Source organism: Manis javanica, chromosome 15 (genome assembly GCF_040802235.1).
Source record: "Manis javanica isolate MJ-LG chromosome 15, MJ_LKY, whole genome shotgun sequence".
In the NCBI taxonomy this organism is placed as follows: domain Eukaryota; kingdom Metazoa; phylum Chordata; class Mammalia; order Pholidota; family Manidae; genus Manis; species Manis javanica.
The window spans coordinates 77,790,730-77,806,830 of NC_133170.1; the positions used below are offsets into that span (position 1 = coordinate 77,790,730).

At 49.4% G+C, this 16,101-nt stretch overlaps 1 protein-coding gene across 3 annotated transcripts in view; it reads left to right on the top strand.

Annotated features, from left to right (window-relative positions):
- Positions 1-16,101, top strand: part of ACACB (acetyl-CoA carboxylase beta) — a 98,241-nt gene that overhangs the window by 52,594 nt on the left and 29,546 nt on the right. For all 3 annotated transcript variants that reach the window (XM_017664895.3, XM_017664893.3, XM_017664896.3), the window contains 14 exons: positions 1,125-1,225; positions 2,746-2,834; positions 2,923-3,047; positions 3,716-3,829; positions 3,968-4,081; positions 4,608-4,697; positions 7,600-7,718; positions 10,228-10,365; positions 11,153-11,252; positions 11,340-11,447; positions 13,011-13,067; positions 13,286-13,327; positions 14,288-14,503; positions 15,864-16,019. In XM_017664895.3, coding sequence (XP_017520384.3) covers positions 1,125-1,225; positions 2,746-2,834; positions 2,923-3,047; positions 3,716-3,829; positions 3,968-4,081; positions 4,608-4,697; positions 7,600-7,718; positions 10,228-10,365; positions 11,153-11,252; positions 11,340-11,447; positions 13,011-13,067; positions 13,286-13,327; positions 14,288-14,503; positions 15,864-16,019 — 1,569 coding nt within the window. The remainder of the gene's footprint in view (positions 1-1,124; positions 1,226-2,745; positions 2,835-2,922; positions 3,048-3,715; positions 3,830-3,967; positions 4,082-4,607; positions 4,698-7,599; positions 7,719-10,227; positions 10,366-11,152; positions 11,253-11,339; positions 11,448-13,010; positions 13,068-13,285; positions 13,328-14,287; positions 14,504-15,863; positions 16,020-16,101) is intronic.

Sequence of the window (16,101 nt, forward strand, 5' to 3'; positions counted from 1 at the left end):
GTATTTTTTTAAGATTGGAAACATTCCCAGGGGTGTATAAAATATCGCTAGTCATTCTATGTTGGCCTCATTTGTTCTTTTTAAAATTTTTTTGGTGGGTTTTTTTCTTTGCTTTTCTGGTTTCTTCTGTCAAGCCTTTTAAAGGTAATTTGCATTTGGAGGAGCCCCCTGTGCCAAACCGCCTTTTGCCCTCTGTGTGGTTAGAAGAGCCACCTACCACTGTCACTCCCCTGCCCCCAGGAATGATTTGGGGAGCTAGAGGTCAGCGTAGGTCAGATCATTCTCAAAGGTCAACCACTCTAGAGGGTGGAATATTGTTCTACCATAAAAACGTATGAAATACTGATTCATGCCATCACATGGCTGAACCTTGAAGCTGTTTTGCTGAGTGAAAGAAGCCAATCATGACAGACCATGCGTTGCATGATTCCGTTTAGGTGAAATGTGCAGAGTAAGCAAATCCATGGAGAAAGAAATTAGATTAGTGGCTGTCAGGGGCTGGGGAGGGGAATTGGGAATGGCTGTGAATGGTTATAGGGTATCTTTTTGGGGTGGTGAAAATGCTTTCAGGTAGTGGTGATGGTCGCACAACTCTGTGGCTATACTAAAACCACTGAATTAATTGTACACTTTAAAAAGGGGAAATACTACGGTATGTGAATTATATCTCAACGAAAAAATAACCATAACAAAACTCTAAAGGACCCTGATTGAGAAAAGTAGACACTTGGACCTTTCAGGAATTTGTCATTGATGCAGGTTTTTCTCTTAAAAATTTTTTTGTTGTTGACAAAAGCAATACGCCTGTAACATTACATTTAATTATAAAACGAGAACCCCCACCCAGTGCCCTTATTCTCCCAAGGTTGGAAATTCCCTTCTCCTCTTTCCCCAGAGCATTCCTGTCTGTGGGGAGGTATATTATGAATGTGCATACATCTTTCTATTGTCTGAGCGGAATGAAGAGAGCTGTTTCTGGGTGGCCAGAAGGCTTTGGGGCTGGAATTTTGGGGTTTTGAATAGAATCTCCTTGAGAGCCCTTGGTGAGCCCTTCCTGTGACTTCTGTGCGGCCGCAGAATTGTGTGCTTGCGAGTGGCTAACCCTGTCCTGTTTTCCCACCCAGATAGCCACCATCCTGGACTGCCACGCAGCCACCCTGCAGCGGAAGGCTGACCGGGAGGTCTTCTTCATGAATACCCAGAGCATCGTGCAGTTGGTCCAGAGGTAAGTCCCGGGTCCCCCACGGCGTGCAGTTGTCACACTGACTCCTCCCATGTGTCGCACTAATATGGTGCTTGTGCTTGGGGGCTCTCTTAAGGGCAGGCTTGAACCAGGAGATGACACATGGGGTCCAAAGACCCTGATTATGGCCCTGGCATAGCCATTGCTAACAACAAACACTGGGCAAGACTTTACTTCTGAAGATCTCAACTTGCTAGTCTGTAAAATGGGAAAAATAACACATCACATACGTAAGTCATTCTGAGTTAAGAGTGGATTAACTTTTGTAAAGTGCTGACACGCAACGAGTACTCGTGGTAGTTTTGATTATGAGACAATTGGATGAAATGCTTTATGTGCCAGAAAGAACAATGTAAATTATCAGGGCTCTTTTAAGGGATCATTGCAAAGGAGAGTTGATGAAGAATTTGTATTTTGTCGTAAGTAGCTGTTGAGTGCAGAGAGCTGTTCTGATGATAAAAAGAACTGCCATTTTGTACGAAAACCCTCCCTAGCAAGAAAGCTTTGCTTATTCGCAGACTGTAGTGAATTAATTCAGAGCATGTTTACCAGGTACAGACAAACTACCAGAAGTGCAGAGAATGTAGGACTATAGGAGACTGCCCTTCTTTTCAGGGAGCTCCCTGGCTCGTGGGGACTCATGTTGACAATTTAGGGTTGCAGCTGAGGAGGGGGATCTTAGTGGGGATTCCCCACGAAGAGAGGATCTCACAGCCCAGGGTTAGGGGGAGAGTCCCTCTCCAGAACACTTCAACTGCTAACCTTAAACCCATCCATTAGCCTCAGAGAAATGCCTAGAAAAGAAACAAAAAAATGACAAATTAATCAAATTCCCTAGCAGATTTTTATAGGTTACACATAAATATCAAAGCTCTGTCCTGTGTGGCCTTTTTTTTTTAAAGTCACATTTGAATAAATGAATGTTGTAGGTTCTTTTTCTGTCATTGTCTTTGATGATTCTTAGGTTAAACTGGTTTCAACGTCCCTAAAACTCAGTGTCCCATGTCCTAAGAAACTAATTTCCCTGAGTTCAGAAATTATTTAGAAGAGGAAATGTTTTAGGAAGCATCCAGGTTAGAATTTGGTTTTAAAAAAGAAGTGAAATTTACACAGGGATCTTCTTGATACTGTCTTTTTAATTTTTTTTTTCAAACTTATACCTTGGATGGTTAATAGGTAGTTTTTGTTTTCAACCCTGCTGATACCTTTCAGCATCCCAAATCTGTATTTTTCCTTCTCTCTGGGGGCAGACAGGCGCCATCCACAGGCTCAGGTGTGGCCTCTGGTCTGATGTCTGATGTTGGGCAAGTCCGTGCTCTTTGGCCTGCAGGGTTAGTGCAGATGGGCTGACTCATGCATCCCTCTCAGGCATGAGGATTAGAGCATGCAGCCTCCAGATACTTTGTCTGTTTTCTCCTTTGTGAAATCGTAACAGCACTGGCTGTAGATACTCAGGGAGGCCAGGAAGTGGAGTTGATCATTAAAGCAGCCTTCCTCCCCAGATACCGCAGCGGGACCCGCGGCTACATGAAGACAGTGGTACTGGATCTCCTGCGAAGATACTTAAGCGTCGAGCACCATTTCCAACAAGGCAAGGGTCTCCACTGGCATTGGTGACAAGCCCACAGGGCATGAGGGGACCCCAAGCCCTAACGTCTTGGCCTTTTGTCTCCCTCTAGCCCACTATGACAAGTGTGTGATAAACCTCAGGGAGCAGCTGAAGCCAGACATGTCCCAGGTGCTGGACTGCATCTTTTCCCATTCGCAGGTGGCCAAGAAGAACCAGCTGGTGATCATGTTGATTGTAAGCAGGAAAGGGCACCCTGTGCCTAGAGCAGGAGTGGCTGAGGGGTCTGCATACTTTTTCTGGAATGTGACAGAGAGTAAATATTTTAGATTTTGCTGGTCAGGGAGTCTCTGTCCTGACCTCTCAATGCTGCCCTGCCATTGAACAACATAAGTGAATGGGATGGCTGTGTTCTGCTTAAAAACTTTGTTTGTAAAACCAGACAGTGGGTGGGATTTGTCAGCCCCCCTGGGGGAGATTGTAATTTAACACAGAGCACCTACTGGGCCTTGGGCATCCCAACATGCTTTGGGCAAGGCATATTGCCCCTCCCAGTCTCAGTTTCCACATCTGTAAAATGGGGATCATGATAGTAACTCCTCAGAGAGTTGGGAGAATCTGGGGACCTGAATATGAAAGGGTCTTTCCTGGCACATAGTAAGGACCTCAGAATCACTGGCTACTCATAGTGATGCAGAGACTTGTTTCTCTCTTCTTACCGGGTGTTTAGAGCATACTTTGAGGTGGATGAATGGTGGGTACAAGTGCCCAGTGGCTGAGAGTTTATTAGGCTGCGCCAGGTGTGTTCAGAGAGCTGAGCAGCAGTCTGGCGTGGGTGAGTGAGTGCTGGCATGTTTCCTTGTGGTGGAGAAAAGCCATTTGGCTTGGGCTTCTGTCCCCCAAAGGATGAACTCTGTGGCCCAGACCCTTCCTTGTCGGACGAGCTGACGTCCATCCTCAACGAGCTCACTCAGCTGAGCAAAAGCGAGCACTGCAAGGTGGCCCTCAGAGCCAGACAGGTAGGGCTGCGAGGTGCCATCGTCCCCGCTGTACACAGCCCCTCTGCTGCCCTCCCCCGCCTGACCTGCACGGCCTGGCCTCGGCTTCTACCCTGTGAGGTTGGGTCACCCCCGCCCCTCCATCTCCTCCCCGTGCAGGTCCTGATTGCCTCCCACCTCCCCTCCTACGAGCTCAGGCACAACCAGGTGGAGTCCATTTTCCTCTCTGCCATCGACATGTATGGCCACCAGTTCTGCCCAGAAAACCTCAAGGTGAGGCTGTCTCCTGTCCTTCCATCCACCTTCCACAGTGTGCACTGTGGCCCCAGGGGGGCCTCGGGGAAGTGGCTGCCCCTGCCCTATATGTGCTGGCCCTCAGATGGCCAGGGCTGCCCCAGGGGGCCTCAGGGAAGCTTTGGGAGAAGTTCCACCCTGCAGGACGGACAGCAGCAGGTGGCAAGGCTCATCCAGGAGTGTGATTTAAACAATTCAGATGTGATGGAGCATGTTTGAAACTGCAAGCACTCACATGGCTGAGACATGGCTTCATCTTTCCAGGGCCCCCCCACCCCGCAACTCTGGCTCATTAACAAGCTTCCAGGCACCCTCTCTTTGTGGGAAACCAAGAGCCCTAGGTACAGTCATCCAGGGCTGCTTCCTGTCCCAGACCTTACAGGCCTGGGGCACTGGCAGCGTTTCGTGATAATGATGACACCACTGGCTTCCCCTCCTTGCCCCCCACAGCTCATCTGACTGTTGGTTAAAGCCTCCTATTTCCTCTTTTCCCTATTTCCTGTAGAAATTAATACTCTCAGAAACGACCATATTTGATGTCCTGCCCACTTTCTTCTACCATGCTAACAAAGTCGTTTGCATGGCATCCTTAGAGGTAAGTAGGCAAGAGGCCCACATAGCAGCGTCAGTACTGACATGCCAGTTGTAGTATCTGCTGTCTGTCTGCCACATGCCTGACCTCAGGCCTCACGCCCTGCAAATGTGATCTGTCAATCTCTACAAGGTAGGTACCGTTACTGTACCCACTACAGAAAAGGGAAGTGAGGCTCAGAGAGGTGAAGCAACTTCCCCAAAGGCACACAGCTAGGAAGAGGCAGAGCCAGGATTCACACTAGGTCTCCATGCAGAGTCCTTGCTGGTAAGCCCTGCTGTCTCGTGTGCCATTCTAGCGCCAACTAGGTAGGGCATCATTATGTACTGGCCGCCAAAAGCTGAGTCCCTGGTACCTTTCCAAACTTTCCTGCTCCCTTGCATTGGATACCTTTGAAAGACCTTCCTACCTGGAACCACAAGCGCTGGAAGGAGCCGAGGAGATGATTTAAGGTGCCCTTCCTGAGGGATGGGGCTGAGAAGGGCCTGACAAGCAGCAAAACCCCGCTTAGAGCCAGGCTGCCTGCTCCCCGTCTAGGCTTCCTGAATTCAGGGGCTGAAAGCTTTTCTGTTAGTTTCAAGACAACACAGAGTTAAATTTGCTCCTTGAGAATCCTTTCAAGGAAACAGGGGATGATGTCCTGTTTCCAGTTGGACTGTCTTCCCTTGGTGGTTTTTCCTCACTTCTTCACGCTATGATCTTGGAGTCTTGGTGCCCTGTGGCCACCACGGCGCCTTCTAACATCGTTTAGACTCTGTGGGTCACCCGTCCTGGTGCTGGAAGGTTGACTGGGTCTCCATGGAGACCACTTCAGGCTTGTGAGTATTTAATAGCCAGAGAGTCAGTCCACTGGACCTGCAGTTTTTACCTCCTTCCTGGTTTTGACTCAAGGAGTCCTGCTCAGGACCTGCTTTTCGTTTTCAGCAGTGAGACACAGTGCAGCTCTTACATGCTTTGCTATCCTCTCTCCAATTTTTCAACAGCATTTTTTGAGCGCTCCTACCATATGCCAGGCCGTGGGAATATAGCGGAGAACAACCAGAGTCTCTGCCCTCTTGGAGCTCCTTTCTGGCTGGGGAAAGACACATGAAATATTCTTTTAGTTACACACGGGTCATTACAGAGGGAAAATACAGCCTTGGGGAGAATCGGAAAGCAGGATTTCACCCTACGAAAAGCTTCAACTCAGGCTTTGATGAGAGGGTCATATGGAGGCATATAAAGAGCAAGCACGAATTGGTGGGAGGGAGAAGTGGAGAGATTCCAGGCAGTGAGAGCAACACCTGCAAGGTCTGAGCTGTTTGATGTCTGGCAAGTTTCTTTCCTTCTTTGGACTTTGAGAGCCTCATGCTTTAGTAAGGCGGTGACACCTCCCTCACAGAATGATGTGCAGGTGAGTGAGTGAGCATCTGAAGTGCGTATCGATCACTGTTGCTGCCTGTCATCCAAGCATCTAACCTATTTGGGGGGGGATCCTATGTCAGGTGGAAAGCAGCAGCCTGTGTTCCTCATTTTCAAAGTGCTAAATCCCATTTATTTCTAGGAAATTTTCTAGAGGGCTTTATGCATTCCATCACTTTGTTCAGATTGATTGAACATAATCCAACCTTTCCTCCATGACTCAAGATGAGCATTGTGAACATAACATTATTACTTGGGCTCTTGAGATATGTAGAGTTTTGTTCTGCTTTAAATGTGTCTGGAGCCCCCAAGACCACCCCATTTCCAGGTTTGCTTTGCTAGGAAGGCTCGTGCCCACAGCCGTGAGGACACAAGGCACAGAGCAGAGGGAACAGCTGCAGGGGTTGAAGTCCAGAGGAGACCGGGCACAAGCTTCCAGTGGTCCTCCAGGCACTTCTAATTCCCTAAGCAACGGGTTGTGACAGCACAAGTGAAATGAAGCTCATTAAACACTCAGCACTCAGGGTTTTTATTGGTGGCTGGTCACAGAGGCACTCTTTGCCTACCATGTACCAAAATTCTAAACTTCCAGAAAGAAGGCACATGTTCAACATAAGTCAGTATTTGCATATTAGGTGCCATGAACCTTTCTTATTTGTTCCCCAAATCCAAGATCCCAGATATTAGCTAATGGCCAGCCTTGCAAGCCAGGCCTTTTAAAGGATGGCAATTAGGCCTGTATGTTAATTCTTATGACACAATCGTTGGATTCCTCATTCAGTTAAAAAACTCCCAATTGTTAAACTTCAGAAGTGTGCTGTCCAGTAGGACAATCCCAAGCCACATGTGACTTAGTGGGCACTTGAAATGTAGCTTAGTTTGAATTGAGCTGTGCTGTAAGAGTAAAATACACACTAGATTCTAAAGACTTTGTATAAAGAAAGGATTTTAAATACCTCTATAATTCTTTGTATTGATTACATGTTGAAATGATATTTTAGGTTTGGGGGATGAAATGAAGTATATTATTAATATTACTTTACCTGTGACCTTTTTGTTAAGTGGCTACCAGGAAATTTTAAATTAATTTAAGATTACCTACATGGCTAGTATTCCATTTCTATTGGACAGTGTTACCCTAAAGCAGAAGATGGTGACCTATAGACTGTGAGCCACATCTTGCCCATTGCCTGATTTGTAAATAAAGTTTTATTGAAACACCGCCATGCCCATTCATTTACATGTTGTCTGTCGCCACTTCCATGCTCCCACAGCAGAATTAGTTGCAATAGAGATTATCTATCCCACAAAGCCTTAACATATTTACTATCCAGCTCTTTGCAGAGCAAGTAACATTCTGAAATGTGAGCAAATTTGCTTAACTACTGCCTGGAGATCATTTAGAGATCATTTCCTGTATCCTTGTAGTCTGAGTTTTGTCAGGTTTTGAGGGCACTGGGTGGTGCCCACTGAGAGAATGTCTCCTGCGCTTCTGCCCCACTAGGTTTATGTGAGGAGGGGCTACATCGCCTATGAGTTAAACAGCCTGCAGCACCGGCAGCTCCCAGACGGTACCTGCGTGGTAGAATTCCAGTTCATGTTGCCCTCCTCCCACCCGAACCGGTATGGAGTGGTGCGCACTGGGTGGGAGTGGGGGAGGGGCCGGTGTTTCTTTGCTACCTGACCCCTGCAGTCCTGTCCCTGGAGGGACCCAGCACATATGTCTGGGAACACTGCTGGGGAGATGTCAGGGGCCCCACTTCTGCACCGTGGGGCCTCCCCATATCGCCGTTCTCTCCTCTGCAAAATGGAGATAATCCATTGCTACCTTGTACACCTGAACTGTCTCATATGGTAACCACTACCCACATGTGGGCTAGTTAAATGAAAATGAATGAAAATTAGATTAAAAATCCACTTCCTTAGTCATCCCAGCTGAATTCCAAGTGCTCAATAGCCACATGTGGCTTGTGGCTGCCATATTGGACATTGCAGTTCAAGAACATTCCATCACAGAAAAGTTCTGTTGGGTGGTGCTGTCCTAGACCATCATGAAGAGCAAATGAGAGAAGGCACATACAGCATTTAGGACAGTGCCTGGCCTGCAGAAGGTTGTTGGTGACTGTCAGGGACCCTATAATGATGATCACAGATGCTGTGAATAGTATCCAGCCGTGCGTGGCCAGGCGCTGTGCTAAGTGCTCCTACCCTCTGTTTCGTTCAGCCATCACCAACTGTTGGCCAAAAATGTGTTCTCATCTCCACTTTACACATGTGGAGCCTGGGGCCTTAGCGTGATGTGGGCCCAGCTGCTTCTCCTCGCTGGGTGGGAATCTGAGCAGGGGGGCACTGTCCCCTCAGTTCTTCCCGCAGCACTGGAGCACCCTCCGGGGCCGGCAACGGGGCGCGTGCTGCCTGTCTGGATCCCCACATTCTCAGCTGGGGACGTCCCGGTGTGTCTCTGTTGCTCTGTCAACACGTCTTTTTTCAGTCCGTTTTTTTTCAGGACCCGAGGATCCACTCTGGTCAGGTAGAGAGCAGATGCACTAACGCAGTCTCGTCTGCCCCGATGTGGGCGTTTTCTTTCACTCGTCCTTGTCCGTCTGTGTCCAGTTCTCTTGGGAGTTCCCGAAGGCCTTGTTTATGGCTGGAACAGCCTCATCGTGATGTGAGCGTTGAGTCCATCAGATCTTACGTCTGTACAGACAACAGGGTTCATGGCTTTCTTGCAGCAGGGATTTTTCTGGTCTCGGGATTTAAAACAATACATTTCTCTTCCCATTGGTTTTAAGAAGAAGGATGTTGCTCTGTTATGGATGAAGAAAAGGAGGCTTCCCCAAGAGGTGCCTCCTATCATATTTATCATTTATTTTTACCTTTCTTATCTCCAAAAAAATGACTAACATTTTGTGTGATGGACAGAAAAGGGGACTCAGCACTTTTGGCCTGGAATCGTTTTGGGGACTGTGGGAGGTGTGGTGGTAAGAACTTTTGAAACTGCCTGCCCTGAGGAGAAATTCTTTTCCTTCTTTGACTTCATTGTCTCGGCTGTTCATGCTTGGGAAGGGAAGGCAGCCCTCCTGAAGTCCGTGGGCCGCTCTGCCTTGTTAGGAGGGACCTGCACTGCGTCGTGGTGTTGGTTGTGGCCCTTAGTTTGGGCATTGGGTGCTGTGTTGATCCTCAGAGACCGTGAGTCCTGGAGGGGTTCCCTGACCCCTTCAGGTCCTTGCTGTCGCTGTCAGCTGGGTGTGCCAGAAGCCCATGCTGGGCCGCGGCCTCCGAGGAGAGCCACCTGCTGCCATCCCCACACCTCTGCTGTTCAAGGCCTCCTTACGGGAAGGGCCATGAGGAGTAAGGTGTCACCCCCAGGAGGCCTGGCTGGGCTCTCCACACCTGTGTGTTAGAGCCAGAAGCATTGTGAGTTGGGTCAGAGGACCTCGGGGGAGGTAGGATGAGAGGCCAGCAGGGCTTCGTGGGGGCTGCAGCCAGGACAGGTCCAGGCCCAAGGGGCTGTGAGCGCAGCCCAGAGGTGGGAGCTGGAGAGTGTGGCCCTGCTGGAGGGGCTGCTGTTCTGGCTCCAGGGAAGCAGCCCAGTGAGGCCAAATCTTTCCACATTTTTCTCCAAGAGAAACAAAATATCTAGACTTAAAAAAAAAAAAATCCCTTAACTTTTCAGTAACTAATATATAGGAGTACATTAAAAATGCTGCATGGACCAAAATCAATCTGTGGGCCAAATTCAACCTCCAAACCAAATCTGACCCCTTACCAGCCGCCTGGGAGTGGGGGTCTCCAGGAGAAATGGGGGCTGAGTACTTGTTCTCTGTGGCTCAGTTCACCGCCCTGGATTTCCCTGGGGACCGTGTTGGGCCGGGACTTGTTCGCATACGTCATTTGCTCAACCCCTCACTTGTTGAGCTCTTAGTCTGCACCAGGTCCTGGGGAACCAGACGAGACTCTGCACCCCTGCCCAGATATCAGCCCCTCCCACCCCCAAATTCAATACAAATGAGAGCCCATTTGGGAGGGCTCTCATGCCAGTCTGGCTCGCTGAGGCTTCCAGGGCAAGAACAGCTCTTGGGGCCAGCTCTGCGACCAGCCAGCTCACTCCCCACTTTCCCTCTCCCTGCAGGATGGCCATGCCCATCAGCATCACCAACCCTGACCTGCTGAGGCACAGCACTGAGCTCTTCATGGACAGCGGCTTCTCCCCACTGTGCCAGCGGATGGGTGCCATGGTCGCCTTCCGGAGATTTGAGGATTTCACCAGGTACCCAGCATGGCCCGGTCTCCCCAGCACCCTGAGCAGAGGGGCCAAGCGAGCTTCTCCTGCTCCCCTGCCTTTGGGGGTCCTTTTGACACATGGGATGGGTGCGGCACAGTGAGTTAATAATAGCAAAATAATAATATCAGAGCCAGGAGTGTGGGCTTTCAGGTCATCCCACCTGCATTTGAATCCTGGCCCTGAGCTTCCTAACTTTAAGCAGGAGCAAATTATTTAACCTCTCGGTTCTGTAGTTTTCCCACCTGTGTAATGCAAATAAGAGAAGGACGTATTTCATAGGATCACCATGAAAATTAAACAAGATAGTATATATTCAACATTGTATTTAAAGTATAGTTAATATCTAAATAATATGCTCATTGGATGTTAGCTGTCAGTCCTAATATTATCGCCCTTTTTCCAACCCGTTCCTCTGTGGGATGCATTGTGCCTGGATTATTTTGTTGTGTCTTCACAGCAGTCTCAGGAGGTGTAGCGATTACTTGTATTCTCCTTAGTTGACTCGGAGAGGTGAGGTGGGGTTGGGAGGGCCTCCCAGCTGTGGACAGGAGCCCAGCTGATGCCCCAGAATGGTGGACATCCCTGCCCAATCTCAGCTCACATAGGTTCATTCTTCGCTTTTGGGAAAGACCCAATTGGCGGCGCCTCGGAACTGAGCAGGCTGCACGGAGTTGGCTGAGCTCACAGCGTGGTGGTGGGAAAGAGGAGGGTCTGATCTGTGGCCACGCGTGCAGTGGCCCCTCAGCCTTCCCTCTCTTTCCCACGCTCCTAGGAACTTTGACGAAGTCATCTCCTGCTTCGCCAACATGCCCAGGGACATCCCCCTCTTCAGCAAGGCCCACGCGTCCCTGTACTCTGAGGACGACAGCACAGTAAGTGTCCGAGTGGGGAGCAGGCTGAGGAGGGGGCGGGGTGGGGCCCCAGGCCCTTCCACCACCCACCCTGTTTTGCTCTCCCAGAGCCTCAGAGAGGAGCCAATCCACATCCTAAACGTGGCTATCCAGTGCGCCGACCACCTGGAGGATGAGGAGCTGGTGCCGATTTTCCGGACGTTTGCACAGTCCAAGGTATGCTGGGCATGCCTCTGTGCCTGGGTCCCTGCAGGAGGGGGAGGGGCTGTCTCAGTGAGGCGTCCCATGCGTCCAAGTCCTGCTAGGTGCTTTAGAGCCAGAGACTTGGCCCCAGCCGAGTCTTCCCCCTCCTTGGGGCCGGAGACTGTGGGCAGCGGTGGCTGGACATGGCAGGTCTTAGCTTCTTCCCCAGTAACACCGGGCTGGCATGTCTCTCTCCGAGGATGTTGCAATGATGAAGTAACACAGTACATACACCACTTAGACAGAAGACACATACCATAGGTAGTTTTGTATTTAGGGGGATGTTTTTGTTGAGATAACCCAGAAAACTCGTAATTTTCAGATGATTACTTACACTGACAGCCACGTATGTAAATAGCCGCAGGTGGTTTTATAAATACATGGAAGCCATTGGCATATATTCTTGCCCTGGTGGTAGGGACAGCTGCTACATGCACTTGAGGACCTCAGCTGCAGACAGATGTGGAGCAGCGTGGCAAGCGTGGGGAGCAGATCCCTACTTTCCCCATCTGTAAAATGAGATGCTGAGATTCTTAATAAATTATACATTTAGATTATCATAAATTAATCAGATCTGCCAGCCATGCTATCTTGCTGTTAGTTCTTGACCCTCCTGACTTTGTCTCCAAGAAGACTTTGCTTTTTAGTTTCTTTTTCTATTTATGTGTTGTATTCTCTGTATTATCCTGGTGAGCAGGACACCTCTTACCTACTCTGACTTGACATCCCTCAGGGGACCTGGCCTGACATTTCCTAGGCAGGAAATGTTGGGCAAATGATGCTGTGTTGAGGATACTGCCATGAAAGCTCAGGGACATTATCGTTGGTGATTCATTCAGCTTTTATGTGATTAATCAACAAACGTAATGATGTTCATTGTAGAAAATACTTAGGGTGCAGACGTATCTGAAAAGTAAGTTTTAAAACCAAACCCACCACCCCACCATCATCCAGCCACGTGATGAAAATATCGGCCTGTTTCCCTCCAGCCTGGTTTTTCTTGACAGAGCTGACGTCCTTCCTGGATTTTCAGCTTGGCATTCCCTGGCATAGATAAGGTGACCTTCAAGCTGGTGGAGAGTTTGCCTTCCCCCCAAACCAAATCTACTGGCATTTGGGTACTTGGTGTCATTTACCTGAGAGGGCGGTGGGAGGGATGCCAGAACCACCCATGGAAGGTGTGAGCCGTGAGGAATCCTGCAGTGTGGGTGATCACGATAATTATATTTTAGAACATTTTCACCTCCCAACCTCCCCACCAAAAAAGACCCTGTACGCATTAGTGAACACTCCCATTTCCCCTCAACCCCACACCCTTCCCCCGGCCCTCAGCAACCACCGATCTTCCTTTTATCTCCATGGATTTTCCTATTCTGGACATTCCACATAAATGGAACCAGACAGTATGCAGTGTTCTGTCTGCCTTTCACTCAGCATCACATCTTCAGGTTCATCCATGTGGTGACGTGTACCGGCGCATCATTGCTTTTTGTGGCTGAATACTGTTGCACGGTGTGTTTGGTTTTTTTAATGCAGAAAAACATCCTTGTGGATTATGGGCTGCGAAGAATCACGTTCCTGATTGCCCAAGAGGTCAGTCCGCTCCTCCGTGTGTCCGCGTGTGCCTTTTCTGTTCCAGACTCTGTAGATGGGGTGGGTGAGATCGATCTCTGAGGGGGAAGAGACAGCCTCCCCAGTGATTCATGCTAGAAGTGGCTTGGGTCGTGGTTTAAAATCGCCAAACAAGTATACACACGTTCATATCAGTCTGGCTTGATTTAATCGCCTTTTGTATGGATTTCTTTTTGCAGAAAGAATTTCCCAAGTTTTTCACATTCAGAGCAAGAGACGAGGTATGATGAAAGGGAATGACATTGTTCTGTCTTCCTGGCACCTTTGATATTCAGGAGGAATATAGTCTCCATTCCTAATTGTCCCCATATTCTGAAATATGCAACTTTTGTATAGACTCCAGGCTTCCTCTGGGCTTATGGTTCCGGTGAGAGCCCTGTGTTTCGATGTGGCGCTCAGACCTTGTGCTTCCCACCTGCCAGCCTTCTCTAAGCTTCTCTTTCATGTGGATAATTTTTGTGGCTGCTGGTGTACCCAGGCCAGTTTTCCCAACCTCTCTGTCTTATGTTCTTTTAGAGCAGTGGTTGGCAAGCCATGGCTTACAGGCCGGCCTCCTGTTGATTGGAACATGGCCACACCCAGTTGATGGCGTCTTACCAACTGTGGCTTTCTCGCTCCGTCGGCAGAATCAAGTAGTAGTGACACACTTAATGGCCCATGAGCCCAACACCTTCCCTCTCTGGCCCTGTAAGAAAAACCTGGCTGACCCCTGCTCTAGAATAGGTGGGCTTGCCCCTAGCGAAGATTCAAGACTCCCCCCAGTTCAGTATTTTGTATTTTAATTTATCCAAAGCCTTAGTTAAGACCCAGCTTTTCTTTAGGTTCTTTATCTTCTCTCCAGTTGTTTCCAGCACTGTGAGTTGCTTCCCTTTGGGGACCAGTTTCCCCAAAGAAACCAGGGTTTAGCGACTTGCTGAGAAATGCTCTGTGCTGTGACAGTTGGAGAGTAGCCCGGGTGTGCCGGTGGGTGCTGCGGACTAGCCAGGCTCACCTGGCAGCTGTGGCAAAGGCCAGCACACCAGACTTGCAGTGCTCATGGCTTCCTCCGGACCTGTGCAAAATCCCAGATCTCGTGAGCCCTGGGGGTTGCTTACAGTGACTGGTACAGGGTGCAGACCAGTCAGGGGACCCCATTGTCAAATTCCGTGTCTGTGTGTCTGCTCTCCCCGGACGGCCTGCAGTTTGCCGAAGATCGCATTTACCGTCATTTGGAGCCCGCCCTGGCCTTCCAGCTGGAGCTCAGCCGGATGCGCAACTTTGATCTCACTGCCGTGCCCTGTGCCAACCACAAGATGCACCTTTACCTGGGCGCTGCCAGAGTCCAAGAAGGCACAGAAGTGACAGATCACAGGTTCTTCATCCGTGCCATCATCAGGCACTCGGACCTGATCACTAAGGTAAAGCGTCCTGGAGGGTTTCTTTCTCCCTCTGAGTTTGTCACTCATGTGCTGGCCTTCCCTTCATTGGGTTCCTGTTCTGAGCTGCATGCTGGGGACCATGCGGTGCCCTGAGTACACAGAGCCTGCAGCTGTGACGCTCTGGCCTTGGGGCAGGCAGATAGCAAAATGGCCTATTTTTGTGTCGGCTGGTGCCCTGCGGGTCTCTTTCCATGTTTTGTGTGGATCTCTCTGCATAAGGAAAGAATTGAGAGAATAGAAAGATACTGGTTTATTCAGGGCATTTCTCATATTTACTTTTTGAGTACATGATCATTTTTCATTGTTTCTTGCACTTACAAAAGTTTTCCTTGATTATATTGTGAACATTTCAAGTAATACTGAAAACCACTTTTAAAAATCAAGGAGAAGGACCCAGAATCCTGCCATGTGGGTCAGTCCTGTTGGTGACCCCCTTTTTAGTCATAATTCCATACATAAAATTGTAGGTGTGATGTTACAGATGGGAGCTTGGGGTGGACTGATCATTTGAAGACTGTTGCTTTTTGAGTTTTAGAATTCTTTCCATGCTAATGAAGATGATCCGTTTCCTTGCATGGATGTGCCGTGTGTGTGTGTGTGTGTGTGTGTGTGTGTGTGTGTGTGTGATCGTTCGTTTTACTAGTCCTCTCTTGATGCACGTTGACCTAATCTCAGATTCTTGCTGTTTCAGTCCACTAGATATTTGAATAGGTTTTGGTATTGTTCAGGTGCAGTAAAGCCAATGGATCAGGAGACAGCTGCCACTAAAAAGATTGTTACTCACAGATTCCCAAGAGGAGTGTGTGTGCCACACTAGGGGGCCACGTTGGGGAGCACCAGGGTCGGTCAGGAGGTGGGGCAGAGGGGGAAACATGAGCAAGAGCCTTTATTATGGTTTCTGCAGGAAGGAACAGGTGAGGCAAGGTAAGCATGCTTAGAATTGGCTAATTTGAATAATTTTCATGGGCTTTGGGGCACAGGGACTGTTTCTAGGTGTCTGGTAGCTGGGCCTGGGGTGAGTCGAGCAGGCGGATAGTGACTAGGCTTGTGCTCAGGGGTACATTGTTTGCCATCTCTAGAAATGAGTGGTCCTGGTGGGGGCAGGCCTTCCAAGGTCAGCAAGGCCCCCAAAGCCAAAGCATCAGGATCCAGACGGTGAAAGACATAGCAGATACACAAGGCAGCCCTTGGCAGCCCTTCACCGTGGAGCCAGGGCCCTGCCGTTCTCCCCAGGCGAACTTCCTGGGGAAAGGGAACACGTTCCTCTCCCCCTGCCTCTCTGAGGCCTCGTTTCAAGCCCCCTGCCCTTGCCTTAGTGCCTACCCCTCTGCTTTGGCAGGAAGCCTCCTTTGAGTACCTACAGAACGAGGGTGAGCGTCTGCTTCTGGAGGCCATGGACGAGCTGGAGGTGGCGTTCAACAACACGGCTGTGCGCACGGACTGCAACCACATCTTCCTCAACTTTGTGCCCACCGTCATCATGGACCCCTCCAAGGTCTCACCTCGGGGGCTCTCGCCGGGCTCTGGAACCCACTCCCCAGGACCTCTGGCTCTCCATGCTTTGCCACTCTTAGGTG